Here is an 18113-nt window from a genome sequence, read left to right on the forward strand (position 1 = left end):
GCTGGCCACTGCCCCATTTACATCTCCCTACTGGGGGCTAACCAGAGAAGCCAATATATGGCCAGCAAATTCTGTCGGCAGGGCAGCTGCCCTGCAGCGGACGGGTCTTCAATTAAACCTGCTGTTGTCCTCCCTGGGAGCTCGGGACCCCAGACATGTTATTGAGGTCGTACTTGACTGGTGATTCCCTTGGGTAGATAGTGCACATCCACGCAGATCAGGACAGCAGCAGACAGGATTCCCACTGTGTGCTTCCCTGACACAGTTTTAAAAGCTCATAAGAGATCATGAAATCCACTGGTCCATTGGTTGAGCTGCAGTGTTGTTCAGCTCCCAGTTCTCCAACAAAGGCCAGTGTTACTCAGTAGGTTGCTCGCTGGTGCCAGCACTTGGACACACAGTTCAGGGCTCAGCAGCCAGGCCTTCCAGGTACACGTTTAACAGGAGCAGCATTTGCCTGGATTGCAAGGTGCAGGTATTCAGAGACTGCTTTCATCCTCAGAGAGAGCTCCTGCAGTCTCCAGCCTGCTGCCCTTGATCCTGGGCAGTCTCTGCCAGCACACCAAAGACCCTGTGTTGGCGGGGATATAGTACTTTAGTGGAAATTGTCTACCCCTGTACCAGACCATCATCCTGTCCCTAACCCAGCTCTCTGTGGCCCTCCACAGACACCACTCACACAGGTGATGTGACTCACCAGTCACTGCAGGTCCCTGTCAGTGCCCCTGGGAGCAAGGTTGGTGCCCTCAGGGTCAATGGGGCAGCCACAGTGAAGGGACCGGCAGTCTCAGGTAGCTGGAAGAGTGCTGGTGAGTGCCGGACAGAGGTGAGAAATGCACCTGCTGGCGCCCACTGTTCCTGGGGAGGAGCAGTATTACAGGAGGGCTCCTGATCCTGACAGATGATGGAGAAGTCTGGTCCACTGGAGCCCAGAGTCAATGATTCCCTACTGGCCTGTTGAGCAGCAAACCACAACGCCTGGTACAGATCAGCAGGGGCAGGCTGGGCTGATCCTGGGGGTGAGGCTGATCTGGTTGCCAGTGACTGGACAGCACCCCCTCACCCATGGACGGGGGTGTTAGATCGGGACAGGTGGGCAGCCGTTTGTGGTTGTAGTGAAGTGCTTGAGGTTGAGAGGAAGAACCAATGAATAGTGTGTGCAGTGTGCAGAGAGAGCTGTGTGTTGACTTTTTTCACAGAGAGAGAGGTGAATGCCTGGAATGCGCTGCCAGGGGTGGTAGAGGAGGCAGATATGATAGCAGCATTTAAGAGGCTCTTAGATAAACACATGAATGTGCAGAGAATGGAGGGATATAGACCATATGCAGGCAGAAGGCATTAGGTATCATTAGCTTAATTAGTTCAAGACAACATTTTGGGCTGTACTGTTCTATGTTCTATGTTCTAGTAGTGTGCAGCAGTCTGACCGTGAATGCTGTATGATCAGCCCTTTGAAAAACCTGACTGGGCCTTCAGTGTTAGTAGAAGCAGGTCCTTCCATGAGTGAAGCGCACTGCTCATTATTTTCATCAATTGAAAATCTCACTGGGTCAAATGTTGGGCATTGCTCTACTTTGACATCATTTAGCGGAGTTAGACACTGGAAAATCTGTATCAGGTGTCCAAAAACTCCACCAAAATGACCATTCAATGCTGACGACTGGTGTTAGCCCAACACAAAACCTGCACAAGCTTGGATAAGGTGGCGTAAATGCAATTTTCAACTTTGCTCACCTTGTGTTTCCACTGTTGTGCCGACAAATTTCTAGGCTCATGTTTTCAAGTACCCCAGAACACACAGTTTACAAATCGTTGGTTTTATCTGGGAATATGATGTCTAAAGGAATCCCCCCAGTGCTGCTCTGGTGGTGTCCCATTCTGTAAAGGTTGCTGTCAGTGACTGTGCAAGTTCCAGGTATCAACTTTCAATAGAGCTTGGATTTGCATCTGCAGAGTTTGATCCATGACAATACGCTGGCAGTGGGAGACTGGTCCATCAGGAAATAATTCACCAGGTAGATACGGCCTCAGAAAGCAACAACTAAAGGGAACAGTGGTCCACTCCCTGGAAGACCCTTGGGGTTTCAGCCACAATTAACCTGCAACCTGGCCTATATTATTCTTTGTCTATGGCACATCTCCGTCACAAAGTCTACCCTAGTGCTTCACTAAAGTTTCCCTTGCTGTCAGTACCTGGTTAATACTGAGCAACAATCGCCATCAGGAAACAGGTATTTTGCTACAAATCAAAAGCAGTTTACAGAAATATCAGGTGATGGATTATTTCATAATTCACAGCCTGGGATATAGATCCTCCCCTCCTTCAATCAATCCAGCACTCAGCACTTAATAGCACCTTTAGTGCAGCAAAAGTTCTATTGCGGATGCTATGAAACTCTTCATCTCTGTGATACATTCCTTAAAACCCAGCTTATTCAGAACTCTGTTTCCCCTTGTCCTACCGCCATCCCGTTCACCCATCAGCCACTACCTTGCTGATCCACCCAGTCCTCCATTGTGGCAGGGCCTCAGTTTCAATGCTCCCAGCCTCAGTTTCAGATCCCTTATGGCCCTTGTTCCTCCTTTCTACAGTCCTACAAGAATACTTGTCTCCTCCAATTCCAGCCTCTTGATCATCCCAATCTCTCCACCACTGATGATAGTGCCTTCAGCTGTTTGGGCACTGAGCTCTGAAGTTTCCTTCCTCACACACTCCACCTCTCTTTCCTTGTTAAAGCCCACCAGCTCTTTGACCTAGTTTTTGGTCATCTGTCCTAATATCTCCTTCTAGGTCCAGTCTCAAAGTTAGTCTGATAATGCTTGTTCCTGTGAACATTCTGGGCCACTTTGTCTCTTTAACTCTACTGGAGTAATGCAGGCTATGGTTTTTCCTGGTGGAATTAGAAGGACTGTTGCCAAGAGACAGGTTGGCAAGTTACATTTGTAAATGTGGCCTCTGATTTAACCGATTTAGCAGAGGGTGGAGTGACTTGCCTGGGCTCTGATACCAGGCAGCTGAAGGGAGAAGGTCAATGTCTTCATGGCACTGCTCACAGAACAGAAGGAGCGGTGGAACTCCCTCCCCAGGCACCCAAACTTTCCAAGCCCATGAAAATCAAGAAACTGCAGATGCTGGAAACCTAAAATAAAAACAGACACTGCTGGAAACACTCAGCAGGTCAGGCAGCATCTGTGGAGGGAAAAACTGAATTAACATTTTGGATCAAAGACCCTTCATTAGGAGTGGGTCTTTGATCTGAGACGATAACCCTGTTTCTCTTTCCATCGATGCTGCCTGACCTATTAAGTATTTCCAGCATTTTCTTTTCCAAGCCTGAAGTTCACTTGTCAATCTGCTAATTTCAGGACTGAGAATCAGTCAGGGTCAAAGGATGCTGGCTGTCAAGTTAAAACTACTCAGTGTGTGAGGAAAACTTCTCTCTTTGTTCAAGCTTTCAGACACTTGTCTTCAAACCTCCCTTTGGAGCTTGCTGTCAAATATTGTTTGATGATCTACCTTGCAAATCAGCCTGGACTGTTTTAAAGTTGCCACATAAAAGTAAATTGTATTCAAGGAATTGTTTTAGCTTTGGAAGTTGTAAAGGGTTAACTGATCAGTCAGTTGATTCGCTACAAAGCTATGCTGCAACCCCCACAGCAGTCTCAGAGGTTCAATCATCCACCACTTGCTCTTTTAGCCATAATTCTTCATCAAGAATTTGAAACAGACTTTCAGCTAGCGGGCAAAAAGCTTCCAGATTCCAGCAAAGCCGGAGGTTTCCAATGACCTTGGATTTGTCATGTAGCTGGCATGTCACCCAGCCCTCCCAGAATGAGTGGGACTACGGAGTGTTCTTCCGTGGCTGCTTATCGAGGCTTTGATGCTGGTCTCCATCCCTCAATATTTCTCCCATGAGTTATATTTTCTTGAGATAGCAATCTCTTGTGTGACCTTCTGAGAGTGCTGGGACCAGACAGTTTCTTTTTCTGGGATGTTATCAAAACTCATAAAGAGTCACATGAAGGGCGATCTTTCCAGAGTAAAGTCTACACCCCCTCTGTAAATCAGGAGCTCTATTACATTTGGACTGGCGGAGAGTTTGACAGAACGAGGTTTGAAACCACAGGGAAACTTAAAGCACCAGCCTTCCTTTCTTGGGTTACGAAAGAACAATTTAAGATGCTGCCTGACCTGCTGAGTATTTCATGTATTTTTTGGATTGATAATCAAAAGTGATGTTGGTTGAGGAATAAATGTTGGGCCAGGAGACAGGGGACAGCTCCTTCCCTGATCAAAACGCCAATATTTATCTACCAAGTCGATACTAAAACAAGTCAGCTGGTCATTCACCTCATTACTGTGTGTGGGTAAAAATTGCTGCCATTTCTCCCATGTGTCATTGGTGTCCCTCATTGTAGGTGAAGCACATTGGGAATCGAAAATCTTTTCTTCTGGCAACTGCACGGGAATGCAGGGCACAAAGAATCTGCTGGATGGGACATAGGTCTTGGAGGCCATTTCATCCCTCGAAACTGGCTCATCACTGAACTGTTCCATACAGATGCCTTGCTTTTATTACTGTTAACATGCTGAATGAAAGTGTTTTGACATCAGCCTATAGCAAATGGTAATCTAGTGGGCAGTTTGACCAGCACACTGGGAATCATGTCTGTCAAATGGGACATGTTTGACCCACGGCCAACCTCTCCACACAATGACTTCAGCGAGACAGCACCGGATGTCATGGAGTGAGTAATACCACATGCTCCGAAATAGGCAGCCTGATTATTCTGAGTATAACGATTAGTCAGACAATTAATCACCCACTCAAACCATAGGGGCTGTTCTGGATCGTGAGGGCGGACCAACCCTATAGGCATTGTCCAATAATAATACGGACTGATGCAAAACATGTGGCCACCTGAGGTACCTAGACTCTCCGGTGACTGAGGCAGGAACAATGAAGTGGGGCCTGTGCAATGTCAGGCTGACTCCGTGTCTCTGTAATGCTAATTGTCAAACGCCATAGTGTCAGGCCACATGGACTCTGCTTGATGCCAACAGCAGATCATATAACCGAGATGGTGCAAAGGCTGGAAACTGAGTCCAAATGGGAAACTTTCCAGTTCAAAGGAAGTTTGGCATTCCTGTTTGATTACCAAGGGTTCACCAGAAAGTACAGCCCCAGTAGCCTTGCTGCAATTGCCATGCTATTTAATCCATTATAGGTATTCCACTTTACTTAGTGAACGAGTTGTTTAAGCTTCAGCCCACTGGGATCATTTGCAAACATCTCGCTGGAGAATGTTTTGCTAAATTTCTTGCTTCACAGTTGCCAATGCCCAACATTATACATTCAACAAGAAGGGCCTTGCGATTCTCTAGCAGCTTTCATGACTTCAGATGGTCCCAAAGTGCTCCTCGGCCATTGAAGTTTGTAGTCACTGTTGTACTGTAGGAAACACAGCATCCAATTTCCACACAGCAAGATCCCACAAGAGGCAACGTGATACTGCCTTCTAGTGATGCTGATTGAGATGAAGTATCATCCAGGGATGGGTGAGGAGACAAACTGTGTGTGGGTAAAAAGAGGGCAGATGAGCCTGAGTTTTAAATCTCACATGACTTATTCTTAGGTGGAGACAGAAGAGACTGCAGATGCTGGAATCTGGAGCAAGTAGCAACTTGGTTAGCATGGTCCAGATGGCCCGAAGGGCCTGTTTCCATGCTTTATTACTCTAACTCTATGGCTATAAAACAAATTCCTGGAGGAATTCAGTGGGTCAAGCAGCATCTGTGGGAGCAAAGCAATAGTCGACATTTCGGGTTGAGAGCCCTGCATCAGGACTGAGATTGTAGAGGGAAGATAGCCAGCATAAAGAGGGGTGAGGCAGGTGCTGGCAGGTGATAGGTGGAATGAGGTGAGATGGCCAGATGGAGTCAGGTGAGGGAGGGAGAGGAGGATTTTTGAGATAGGTTAGTGGGTGGTAGGTGGAAACAGACTGGTGAAAAAATGGGCAGGTGGGGGGGTGGGATGTTAGAGATACAGGCTGTGAAAGGATAGGTGGAACCAGGTAAGGGAAGGATAATGGGCAGGTGGAACCAGATAGGGGAGGGGATAGGAAAGGTCGGGCAAGGAGGAGAGACCCAGGTGGATAGGTGGTGAATGGGTGATGGGCAGGTGGAACCAGGTGAGAGGTGAGTAACAAATTTAGATAATGGGGTGGGGGTGGAAAAGGAGAACAAAGGGAGAGAAAACTTCAGTGGACCAGTAGGAGTGGGAAAGGAAAATTTTTAAGTCTGCTGTTTGATGGTTTCAATATAGTAGCAGCGCCTCATTCCAGTACTGGAGGACTATATTGATGGAGAGCATGGATTGTATGCAGAAGTGAAGTACTCTTAAAGTTCATTGCCTGAAATATTGAAAGCTTAAACAATATATTTTGCCTCGCCAGTATTACCAAAGCCTGTGATAATCCTGTAGGCACTCTGACACAGATCTATCAATCTCCAAAGATTATTAAGCAAATTCCCCTTGGTCAACTGTGCAATATTAATGCCTGAAGTCTCACATCTCCAAAGATAAGATTCTAACTGATTGTTCATTGTAAGCAAGGCTTCATGATTTTTAACCAATTCTATTAGATAATTATGATAGGATTTGAATAACGATTGTTAATGGACATTAACCATCTGAAGGTCGGTGCATTAATGGGAACACAAGGTAGATATCTGACCCATGCTTGCACAAGAATTTCAAAGTATTTATATGCAGCTTCGTACTTTCAGTTTCCTTGAGTGCTTTACAAACATTTCTTCTATTCGTGGATATGTGGGAACTGCTTAGAGACCTATCAGAATATGCCGTGATTTCTGTGTCCCTGTAGGAAAGCTTATGGGGAGTATTCCTTCCAAGAGCGTACAAGATCAAAGTCGAAGTCAAAGTCGAGTTTGGACCCAAGTTTGAAAAAGATGGGAGCAATTCTACCCCTGAGCCTGCTCCTTTATTCATTGAGACCACAACTGATCTGAGAGCCTCAGTTCCACTTTCCTACCTGCTCCCACAACCCTTAACTCCCCTACGGAACAAACTCTGCTGGTCTCTGCCTTGGATAATTCAATGGCTCTGCCTCCACAGCTCTTCAGGATAGAGAATTCCAAAGATTTACAACTCTCTCAAGAGAGAACAAATTCTTCATCTCCATCCTAAGTATATGACCCCTTATTCTAGTTCCAGATGGGCCTTCTAGGGGAAACATTCTGTCAGCATCCACCCCATCAATCCCACTTGGAATCGCATATGTTTCAATAAGATCACCTCTCACTCGTCTAAACTTCAGTGAGGACAGTCCCAGCCTGTTCAAACCTTGGAGACGCAAGAGACTGCAGATGCTGGAAGCTGGAGCAAAAGAACAAACTGCTGGAGGAACTCAGCAGGTCAGGCCACGACTGTGGAGGGAAATGGACAGTCAATGTTGCGGGTTGAGACCCTTTCATCTGTTCAAACCTTTCCTTGTAAACAACCCCTTTAACCAGTAATCAACCCAGTGAACCATCTCTGCATTGCCACCAATGCAACTGACTCCCTTTACTTATCCTCTGAATAAGAACCAGTCAAAAACTTGGGGGTGGCACTTTATGAAAATGACTTACGGTTATATAGCATCTTGCACAACATCAGGATGTCCAAGGCACTTTATACCCAATAAAGTGGACATTGTTGTAAAGTAGGAAATGTGGCAACTGACCTTGTGCACAGCAAGCTCCCATAAATAGCAATGTGGTCAGTGACTCAGCAATCTGTTTCAGTGATGTTCGTCAGGAGATAAATATTGACCCCAGGTCACTGGGGAGAAGTCTGGATTTTCTTTAAATTGTGCCAAAGGATTATCCACTGGAGAGAGCAGGCAGGACTGTGGTTTAATGGCTCACCTGAAAGGTAGCCCATCTGACAGTGCTGCACTCCCACATTGCTGCAAGGGTGTGCTCAGGTCTGTAGAACAGGGGCAAACCATAGACCCTCTGGCTCATCGTGAATGCCCACACCCCCACTGGGCCACAGGACATATAGAGCTGCCTCCACAGACTTCAACACTACTAACAATCTGCAACCCTTCCCAGTAGCCTTCGAAAACACAATCAGAAACATCTATCAAGCCACCGAGTATTTATTCTTTTAACTAAAGCTGGAGCTGCCGGCTTTTTATTTCAAGTTGTGGCAAAATATCTCACAAATCCCCCAGTGCTTGTCAGCTAATCCAAGAACAATTACTTTTCTGATTTGGAAAGCTAAGTAAAAAAAAACAAGTTAACTTGCTGGTAGTTTGAAGGAGGGGGAAGGGAGGTTGCTCCATCTGATTTGTGTTCATTCAAAGCTGCATTAAGGTTAATGACTGGAAGAATTTCAGCCACAACTGCAGGTTATGATTTATTTATTGGACTTTCTCTTACTCAATATCCCTAGTCCTAACTTGAACTATCACTGACCACCCGTTCCACCTCTCCCGTCAGCCATCACCTTGTCTGTTGCAGGGGTAATTCTTCTACAGGATTCTTAACTTCTTGAGTGCAAAGGTCAGGGAAGCAGAGACCCCGTTTGCTAATCAGAGTGTAATGTCTGATGAGCTAATCAGTAACACATGATGGTGAACACACAAGGAATGAAGGCTCCTGTTTCATTCCAAGTCATAGAACCACATGGCACAGAAGGAGGCCACTTGGTCTATCATGCCTATGCTGGCTCTTTTAAATAATTCCCCAATTAGTCACACATCCATTGGGGTCCTTAAAGGTCTATAAACATTAAAAGGTATTTTCCGGATTACTGACCCACTGATTTCTAGGCCAGATACATATTTTCACTCATACACACACTTGCATATTTTCACACACTCACACTCTTTCACACTCACTCTTGCACATTGTTACACACACTCACACTCTCATACACCATCATACATTCTGGCACACATTCCACACCCACACCTTTGCACACACATGCACACCCTCACAGGCATTTGTAGACCCCGCTGACAGTGTCGGGGAAACACAAGTGGGCAATGTTTTGAGGCTTGCAATCTGACCCCACAAACTCCAAATCAGATTCAGTTCCCCTTGCTTCTGAGAACCAGATCCTGCTGGAGAGTGGCATCTCACAGCATGCCCACCTTTCCCCAACCCTCCCACTCAAATGTAATTGGCACCAATACTTGCTAGGAATGGAAAGGGGGAAGAGTGTGGAAGGAAGGGGGGCACCTAAGCATTCCTTAAACTGCAGTCTCTCTCCTTAACCAATGAACTTTGAGAAAGAAACTGGATGAATTAATGGCAAACAGGCTTGGGAGGACAAACAAAGAGAGTACAAGTCTGGACTGGGAGAGAGGAACAAGAAGTAAAGATTAAAAATCTATAAATCAGGAATTGATAATATCTCTAACAATAATTCATTCACTGCAGTTTAAAGCATCCCATTCTGTGCTGGATGGACTGGCTGGCATTGCATTAGTGGTTAGCATATTGTTATGAAGCTCTTTAACTGATAGTAGACTGTGGATTTGCCAAGGGGGTGTGGAGAAGATGCAAGGTCCCTGTCTCGGTTCATCCCAAGCAGCTGTGTAACAGAGGACTTTCTGATCTACGAGCTGTTCCTAGGGACACACATAGAGACAGACATCAAGTGCTGCTGGAAGATCGTCAACTCGACGAACGATGCCCTTTGGTCTGCCTGAAACTTGCTGGTCTTCCAGCACAGCGAAATATTCATAAGGGAATGCAGCCATCTGGCTCATTCAGTATATCCCTCAGCACACATTTCAGTGCTGAGGGATGCACTGAAGCTTGGTGCAGCCAATGCAAAGGCTCTATGGGGAAGGGACCACAGTCTAGGCTCCTTCTGCTACTGTTCATGGAGGGGTTGAGTTGGGTGGGTAAGGTCCTCAAATATTGAAATGGTGTATTACCCAAGGGTAATAAGTGGCAATGGTGCTATGATTTTAAAGAATATCAGTTAAAGAGCTTCATAACAATATGCTAACCACTAATGCAATGCCAGCCAGTCCATCCAGCACAGAATGGGATGCTTTAAACTGCAGTGAATGAATTATTGTTAGAGGTATTATCAATTCCTGATTTATAGATTTTTAATCTTTACTTCTTGTTCCTCTCTCCCAGTCCAGACTTGTACTCTCTTTGTTTGTCCTCCCAAGCCTGTTTGCCATTAATTCATCCAGTTTCTTTCTCAAGTTTCAAGTTCCTGGGCATCAACATCTCAGAGGATCTATCCTGAGCCTAACACATTGTTGCAATCATGAAGAAGACACACCAGTGGCTGTACTTTGTTAGGAGTTTGGGAAGATTTGGTATGTCACCAAAGACTCTTGCAAATTTCTATAGAGGCACAGTGGAGAGCATTCTGACTGGTTGCATAACAGCCTGGTTTGGAGGCTCCAATGCACAGGATCACAAGAGGCTGCAGAGGGTTGTAGACTCAGCCAGCTCCATCATGGGCACAGCCCTCCCCACCATCGAGGACATCTTCAAGAGGAAGTGCCTCAAGAAGGCAGCATCCATCACTAAGGATCCTCACCACTCGGGACATGTCCTCTTCTCACTACTACTATCAGGGAGGAGGTACAGGAGCCTGAAGACCCACACTCAATGATTTAGGAACAGCTTCTTCCCCTCCACTATCAGATTTCTGAATGGTACATGAACTCATGAACACTACTTTGTTATTCCTTTGTTTTTGCACTATTTATTTATTTTGTAATTTATAGTAATTTTTATGTCTTTGCACTGTACTGCTGCTGCAAAACAACAAATTCATGACATATAAGTCAGGGATAATAAACCTGATTCTGATTCACTACTGCATATATTGACCATGAATGTAAAAATTTTGCACTGTTTCTTCTTTTGTATATATATTTTTATTATGAATAAAGTTTATTTTTGAAATTAAAAAGTCTGAGACTCACCTTTCTGCCTTGTTCTTAAGGTGCAAATGCAGTAGGTTCTTAAAAATCCCAAGGAGGCTCAGGTCAGGAGGATGCTCGTGTGCAACTAACTATTGGCAGCGTAAATCGAGCAGCAAGTTCTGGAGTTTGCCAACCTGTGGCATGCCTCGCTGCCTCTGAACCCGCTGGCTAATGTGAACAGTAATGATGGTGAGCATCATTAACACATGGTTATATTTCCAGCAAACCTTAGTCCCAGCAGTATAGAACAATTTACATCATTTAGGACTAGCTTATTCATCCTCTGTAAAAATTTTACTGGCTCCACAATGTACGATTTAAATAGCTTTGCATCACAAAACCCTTAGAAACAAGTATCAAAGGTGGGAAATACTTAGGGTAGCTGTATTTAAGATGTGGGTTTAACATTCAGTGTAAGCTCAGTGCAGCAGAATGTTCTGTATCCAACAGCCCTTCCAGCCAGGCAGCTGATCTCAGCCAGAGTATATCCCATCTCATCTCCTCTATATGCTAATATAGAACAATTGCACCCAAGGGAACAACTTAATTCTGAGAGAAAACACCTGCCTGAAGCAGACAGGAATGGACTGGAGGAGTAACTGCACAAGAACTCCCTTGGCAGCAATAGTCCTTAAAGAGAACTGGTTCAAATTGTTCTTAGAACACGTATGCTCGCTCGCCTCTCTCAATTTCACCCACACACACACACAAAGGCACACACACACGTGAACTTGCAAAATCTTTAATCACACAAAACATAATCTGACCTCATACACACAGAAACACACACATACAAACACACACATATACAAACACATACATATGCAAGCACACACATACAAACACACACACATCCTTCAATTATTTTATCAAATATAAATCTGTCAATAAAGACAAAAGAGACTGCAGGTGCTGTGATCTAGAACAAAAACAGAACACTTGAAGAACTCAGTGAGTCAAGCAGCATTTGTTGAGGCACAAGGTGTAAATCGACATTTTGGGTTACAGCTGCAGGTCTCATCCTGAAATGTCGACTTCAATCTGTCAATCTCACATTTGAAACTGACATGCAGCATCCACAGTGGTGTTAGGAGAAGATCCAGATTCCCTCTACCTCTGTGTGGAGAGGTGCTTCCTGACATCACCTTGATTGGCTGGTCCTCACTGAGTTTATGCCCCTTTTATGCCCCTTCTTCTGGTCTCCCCTCACCTCATTTCTCCATACTTACCCCATGAAAACACCTCCTCACAATCAATCATCAGTCCTCTAAACTCAGAAAAGTACAACTCTAGTATGTGCAATCTGCCTGATAAGTTGACCCTTTCAGGCCAGCACTGCTTCCTTGGTACAGTCCCCAGAGGTGAACCCAGATAAAGCTTCACTTCAACTCCTTTGTAATCCACCTTCTTTGATCTGCCCCTGCCACAGGTTTCCCAGCTCACTGCTGGTAATTGTGAACTCAATGTATTTTATAACCAGGAGAGATGTGCAGTGAACATCCAATGCAACATCACTTATTTTACAATGTCGCCCAAAACCCATAGTCCCTCCTCCCAAGTCTGTCCGCTTTAGTCTACCAACCAACAGGGTCATCTCCAGGCTTGGATATACAAATCCCTACTCCTTCGCCAAGTCATTCATCTTAAGTAGTGAGAAGCTGAGACCCCAGTACAATTCCCCGGGGAATACCACTTGTCACATCCTGTCAATCAAAGTACATCATTTTATTCCTACCCACCATCTCCAAATCCCAGCCTATTACCAATCCATATTACAAGCCTACACTGATGTGCAGAACTTCACCATGTGTCTCCCTAAGCAGAACACCCACCTCTGCAAAATAATTCAAAGTTCCCTCAGCCATGAACACAAGCCTTGCTGACTCTCTTTGATCACCTCTCACTTGCCCCAGCCCTTGGCATGTTGTCCCAGTGACAGATTCCAAAAACATCCCCACTTCTGAAAGGAAGCAAGTATTCCAACATTGAAGGACCTCACACTGAACTGCCTGTGCCACAGGTTTGCCAGCTCACGGGTGGCAATTGTTCAGTCTTTTTTTGTTAAGGGAGTCAACTGGTTTCTCCCTCCCTGTGGATTTGTGTAATGGAGCCAAACCTGTGACACAGGCATAGTGTCAGGTCCCCATAGTGTCAGGTCCCCTCCTACCCTCCACCCCAGCTCCCCCTGCTGATTTTAGAAGGATGCCTGGCCACAGACATAATCAGGGAGGTCAGGAGAAGGGGGTGGGGGGTCGGGTGGTTGGATTTCAGTGTCAGAACCACCACACCCTTTGAGTTACTATCCCAGGCAGGGACCACTAAGGAGTGAAGTTTCCCAGTTCAGTGGGGCAGACATTTGCCACTTTCAGTATTTACTAAGGTCAGCTGGCCTCTGAACATCACCCCTACTGTGTAGGTGAGGGGTAGAATCGGTGGGGAAGTTGATAAGGATAAAAAATGGGATCAGCGTAGATGGGTGGTTTGTGGTCAGCATGGACGGAGAACCGAAGGGCCTGTTTCTGTGTTGTACCTCTCACTGTGGCACCATGACTAAGATTTCTTAAGATTTTGAAGGACGTCACATACTGAGAGATGAACGCTTAATCTCCCAATCTACCTCGTCATGGCCCTTGCACTTTGTTTGTCTACCTGCACTGCACTTTCTCTGTGGCTGCTACATTATATTCTGCATTATGTTTTCCTTTGTACTACCTCAATGTACTTATGTACGAAATGATCTGTCTGGATGGCACGTGCAAACAACAGCTTTTCACTGTGAGTACAGGTGACAATAATAAACCAATACCAATTTATAGGAGTTCCTGTCTGCCAAACAGGCCATTCAGGGTACAGGCGGAGGTGGTGAGAGGGAGAGGGTGTCCCTCACTGCCTGGTTACAGGGGGAACAGGCGGAGGTGGGGAGTGGGAGAAGGTGTCCCTCACTGCCCGGTTACAGGGGGTACAGGCAGAGGTGGTGAGAGGGAGAAGCTGTCCCTCACTGCCCAGTTACAGGGGGTACAGGCAGGGGTGGGGTGAGGGTGTCCCTCACTGCCTGGTTACAGGGGGTACAGGCAGGGGTGGGGTGAGGGTGTCCCTCACTGCCTGGTTACAGGGGGTACAGGTGGAGGTGGGGAGAAGGTGTCCCTCACTGCCAGGTTATAGGGGGTACAGGTGGAGGTGGGGAGAGGGAGAGAGTGTCCCTCACTGCCCTGTTACAGGGGTACAGGCAGAGCAGCGCCCTGCCAACTCTGACTGAGCTCTGGGACGTCCCCTCCTCTGGCACAAGGTCACCGCCCCCCTCCCTCCCCCTGGATCCCGAGCTCCATCCACCTCCCGCCACAGGCAGCGACCTGCCAGCCCGTTGTGGCTCGGTGCTGAGACCGGTCCCTGGTCCCGGGACCGCTCAGTTCACCGCGCTACACCGCGCCGTGTTTAAGGGCTGGATTATCCAGCTTCCCTTCTCTGGAGATCGCAGTGCTGCCACCTGCGCAGGATCCCAGAACAGTTGCAACACGGAAGGAGCCCATTCGGCCCTTCCTGACTGTGCTAGCTCCGTTATGCCACTCTCCGCGCCAGACATGCAAATCCTTTACCGCTAACTGTGCTACAAAACAATCTGTGTCCAATCCAGGGGATGGGAACTTGAAACGCCCCTATTTCCCACAGAAGACTGTCCCATACACAACGTGAACAGAGTACAGGGTGTATACGCTGTACAGTGAACAGTGACCGCCCCGGAGATATCGGCTCCCGGCTTTTCCCAGGTTACCCCGTCCCTTCAGGGCTCGGCTCTGTGGAGCGCACGGTCGGAGTGTCCTGGTGCCGGTGCCCGACCAGCTTGTCAGCAGCGAGACCCACACCGCACCTGGACCGAGCCACAGCTGCTTCAGAGCGTTGAGCCGCAGCATCCAATTTCCAGAAGGCTCCCACCTGCCCACAGCTCAGCAACACCACCACAGCCCGTGTAACGTGGGGAATAGTCCGAGGTACATCACAGGAGGTTGATCAGGGTCAAGGAGGTGTTGGGACAGACACCCACTCGCTCCAGGGGTGGTCTCAGATGAGGAGAGAGAACTCGAGGGGGTCTAGGGAGTTGGAGAGCTCAGGGCATAGGTAGGTGAAGGAGGAGGGAGAGGTGGGGAGGTGTAGCCAGGGGAGTTCCAGAGCTGGGGGCTCAGGCAGTGAAGGGGGAGAGAGAGGTGGGGAGGTGTAGTGAGGGAGTTCCAGAGCTGAAGGAGGAGGGAGAGGTGGGGAGGTGCAGGGAGGGAGCTTGGGCTTCGGGCAGCTGAAGGCACATCAGCCAGTGGTGGAGTGATGGGGACTGGGGATGAGAGGGAGGCTGGAACTGGAGGAGTGCCGTGATGGTGGAGGGCTGTGAAGTTGGAGGAGGATACAAAGGAGGAGCAAGACTGTGGAGGGATTTGAAAGCGAGTGGGAGGTTTGAAAATGGAGCCCATCAGCTGGGGCAGGTGACAAGGGTGTGTTTAGGACAGGGGGCAGCACTGGACGGGCCGGTGGTTGGGGAGGGCGGTGGTGGAGGCAGCCAGGAAGGCACTGGGACAGTGAGCCTGAGGTAACCAAAGATTCATGGGACGTCCTCCACTGGTTCTTCCACCGGTGCCGTGGATGGATAGTGTTGGCATCTCCACCGTGGCATGGTGCCCACTCAGGTTGCCTGCATGCGGGCACTGGGAGCAGGAAGAGGGAACGGGAGGGAGGTCCTACCTTGCGCAGCCACTGGGTGTTGTTGTCGGATCGTGTCTCCAGCCGCTGCAGCTTCTGCGAGGGCCACTCCTGTTCCTGCTGTGGTGCGTCCCGTTGCAGGGAGTTGGTGCTGTGGCTCTCAGCAGCCCCCCGGCAACTGCCCTCAAGCTCAGGCAGGATGAAAGTGTAGCTGCACGCCCCGTGTTGGACCCTGTTCAGGCGTCTGCGGCCCCCCTCGCTCCCCCGCGACTGCCCGCCGCAGCCAGCGTGAGCCAGGGCTGCCCACAGCAGAGCCACGGAGAGGGAATCCATCACCCACATTCGCACTGCTCACCTCCTCCGGCTCTCACCTTCCTCTCGAGCAGCAAGATCCGAAACACCGGGACGGCTAGTCCTCTCAAAATGCACCGTCCCCAGCAATGTTACATTAGAACCGGACAATGTTCAGGTGAGTAAAACAAAAACCTTCCGATAGAGGGGAGGACGAGTAAAAGGAAGTCAGTGTTTCTCTTTCTCTCTCCCTTGCACACTTCAGCACCAGATCTTCAATGAAAGCATTCAGCTTTTTCTGCAGCGTAGATTAAAGCTTCTTCAGCCCATACACTGGAATCCAGAACTGCACTTCCCTCTTGATCCTGACTGAGGAACAGAGAGACTTCAACCCAGAGAGAGGCTTTGACAGGAATGTGTGCGGCACTATGCTGAGAGTCTCTGATACCCAAGTTGCACAGGGATCATTTTACCAAAAAGAAACAGTGCCTAATGACCCCGAGCTTGTGCAATGGTCCAGCCTCCTTATCTGCTTTAAAGCACCTTCCTTCTGATAAGGGACCAGTGAAATCTTTGGAGTTTGCTTTGGATGGGATTTCAGAGAGTCCGTTTAGCAGCTGCCAGCCATGGCTTGTGATATTATGGTTTAGTGAAGAGCAATGTTACTGGAGACAATTAGAATAAATTGTGTGCCTCTGTGAACTGATCTGAAACCAGCTGTTTTAATAAAAGCAGAGCACAGTTGGAGATTGCAGTGAATTCCGTATTATTTAGCTGCTTTACTCTCAGTTTGAATTGCTGCCAATTGTAGACAGATTTGTCAACTTCTGCTTTTATGCTGCCTTTTCTTTCGCATTCTTCTCTCATACATTTTGAGTCACTCGCTCATGCCCACTCAGACATTCTCTCTTGCGTACTCTGCCTGACATCCCTCACTTTCTTACACTTCCTCTTCCTCTCACATTCGTATATATTCCTCCCTCATATTTACTCTCTCACTCTCACTGTTCTTTCCTACGTACACATCAATTCTCTCGCGGACACTCTCACACTTTCTTTCCCACACGCACTTTCACTCACACATTCCTTTTCCTTTGCTCCTCTCACTCTCTCACTCTCTCTCTCACACACGTGCACACATGCACTTTCTACCTCCTTCTTTCACCCACTTGTTAGCCACAACACACCACACATTAATACCTCCAGCCTGGTTTGTGACATGCACTATTGTGTGTCCTCCCAGTATGGGGTGTTCAGGTACAGAATCAATGGGTCCATGTATTATTTTAGGTAAGAGAGCAGTGGAAATAATACCAGGGGCTTGAGAGAGTTGTGTCCTGTAAGTCACTTCTGACAATGGAACATCTCACCCCAAGCATCACATCCCTGACTTTGCCCTCCCCACCAGGCACAGTGTGTGACTTCTACAATTCTCCCCGCTCCAGGAGACAGTGCCCCTATTCTTCCACCTCTGACACCTGAGTTTGTGGCTGAAGTTGATGTGTCAAAGCCCCTTTCATGATAGGCTCTCTGTACGGACTTTCCTGAGTATTTTGGCCCCTAGGGTGGGCTGTTTGTTGGGGATAACTTAATTCAAATATGCCAGCAGACATGCAGTCACACCGGGCCATGCCAGGCTGTTGGCACAGCTGACTCCTATTGGCACCACTCAGAGTGGGCAGATGGGACCACAGCCAGTGGTGCCAAACAGGATCTTAGTGGGTCGAGCCAGCCCCGGCCAGTGACCACAAGACCAGCCTCAGGAGACAGGAATCACCCACGGCTAGAGTACTGCTGGCTCCTCTGCAAGGTGTGGCTGCTCCTCAGTGTTCTTTAGAGCTGCTAAAGTCAAGCGGAGTGGAGAGGCAGGTGGAGGAAGGTTTTGCCTTCAAGAGTTCTGCAGGAATGCTCTTTACTTCCAGGCATGGCTGATGTAACAGGTATTCCACTCTGATTCCATCATGAGTGAGGGAGAATGGGCAGTTGGAGCACAGAACTGGAGGAGCAGAAGTGGGAGGAGGAGGAGGTTGAGGGGGGGAGAGAAAGACCCTCAGCAGGAGGCCGTCTCTGCCCTGGTGCTCAGAGAGCCCTTCCCCGAGCTGATCCCACCAGGGAACAGTGGGTGAACTGTCTGCGTGCAATGGAATCTGGCATCTTCTGTG

General features: G+C 47.8%; 1 protein-coding gene across 5 annotated transcripts in view; it reads right to left on the reverse strand.

The window, feature by feature from the left end:
• The window catches only part of LOC127574293 (angiopoietin-1-like), a 122035-nt gene extending 105862 nt beyond the window's left edge, over positions 1-16173 (reverse strand). For all 5 annotated transcript variants that reach the window (XM_052023181.1, XM_052023185.1, XM_052023182.1 and 2 more), the window contains exon 1: positions 15703-16173. In XM_052023181.1, the coding sequence (XP_051879141.1) occupies positions 15703-16002 (300 nt within the window). In that variant the 5' untranslated portion in view covers positions 16003-16173. The remainder of the gene's footprint in view (positions 1-15702) is intronic.
• Between the last annotated feature and the right edge of the window lie 1940 nt (positions 16174-18113).

The sequence above is a fragment of the Pristis pectinata genome, chromosome 9 (genome assembly GCF_009764475.1).
Source record: "Pristis pectinata isolate sPriPec2 chromosome 9, sPriPec2.1.pri, whole genome shotgun sequence".
NCBI lineage: Eukaryota > Metazoa > Chordata > Chondrichthyes > Rhinopristiformes > Pristidae > Pristis > Pristis pectinata.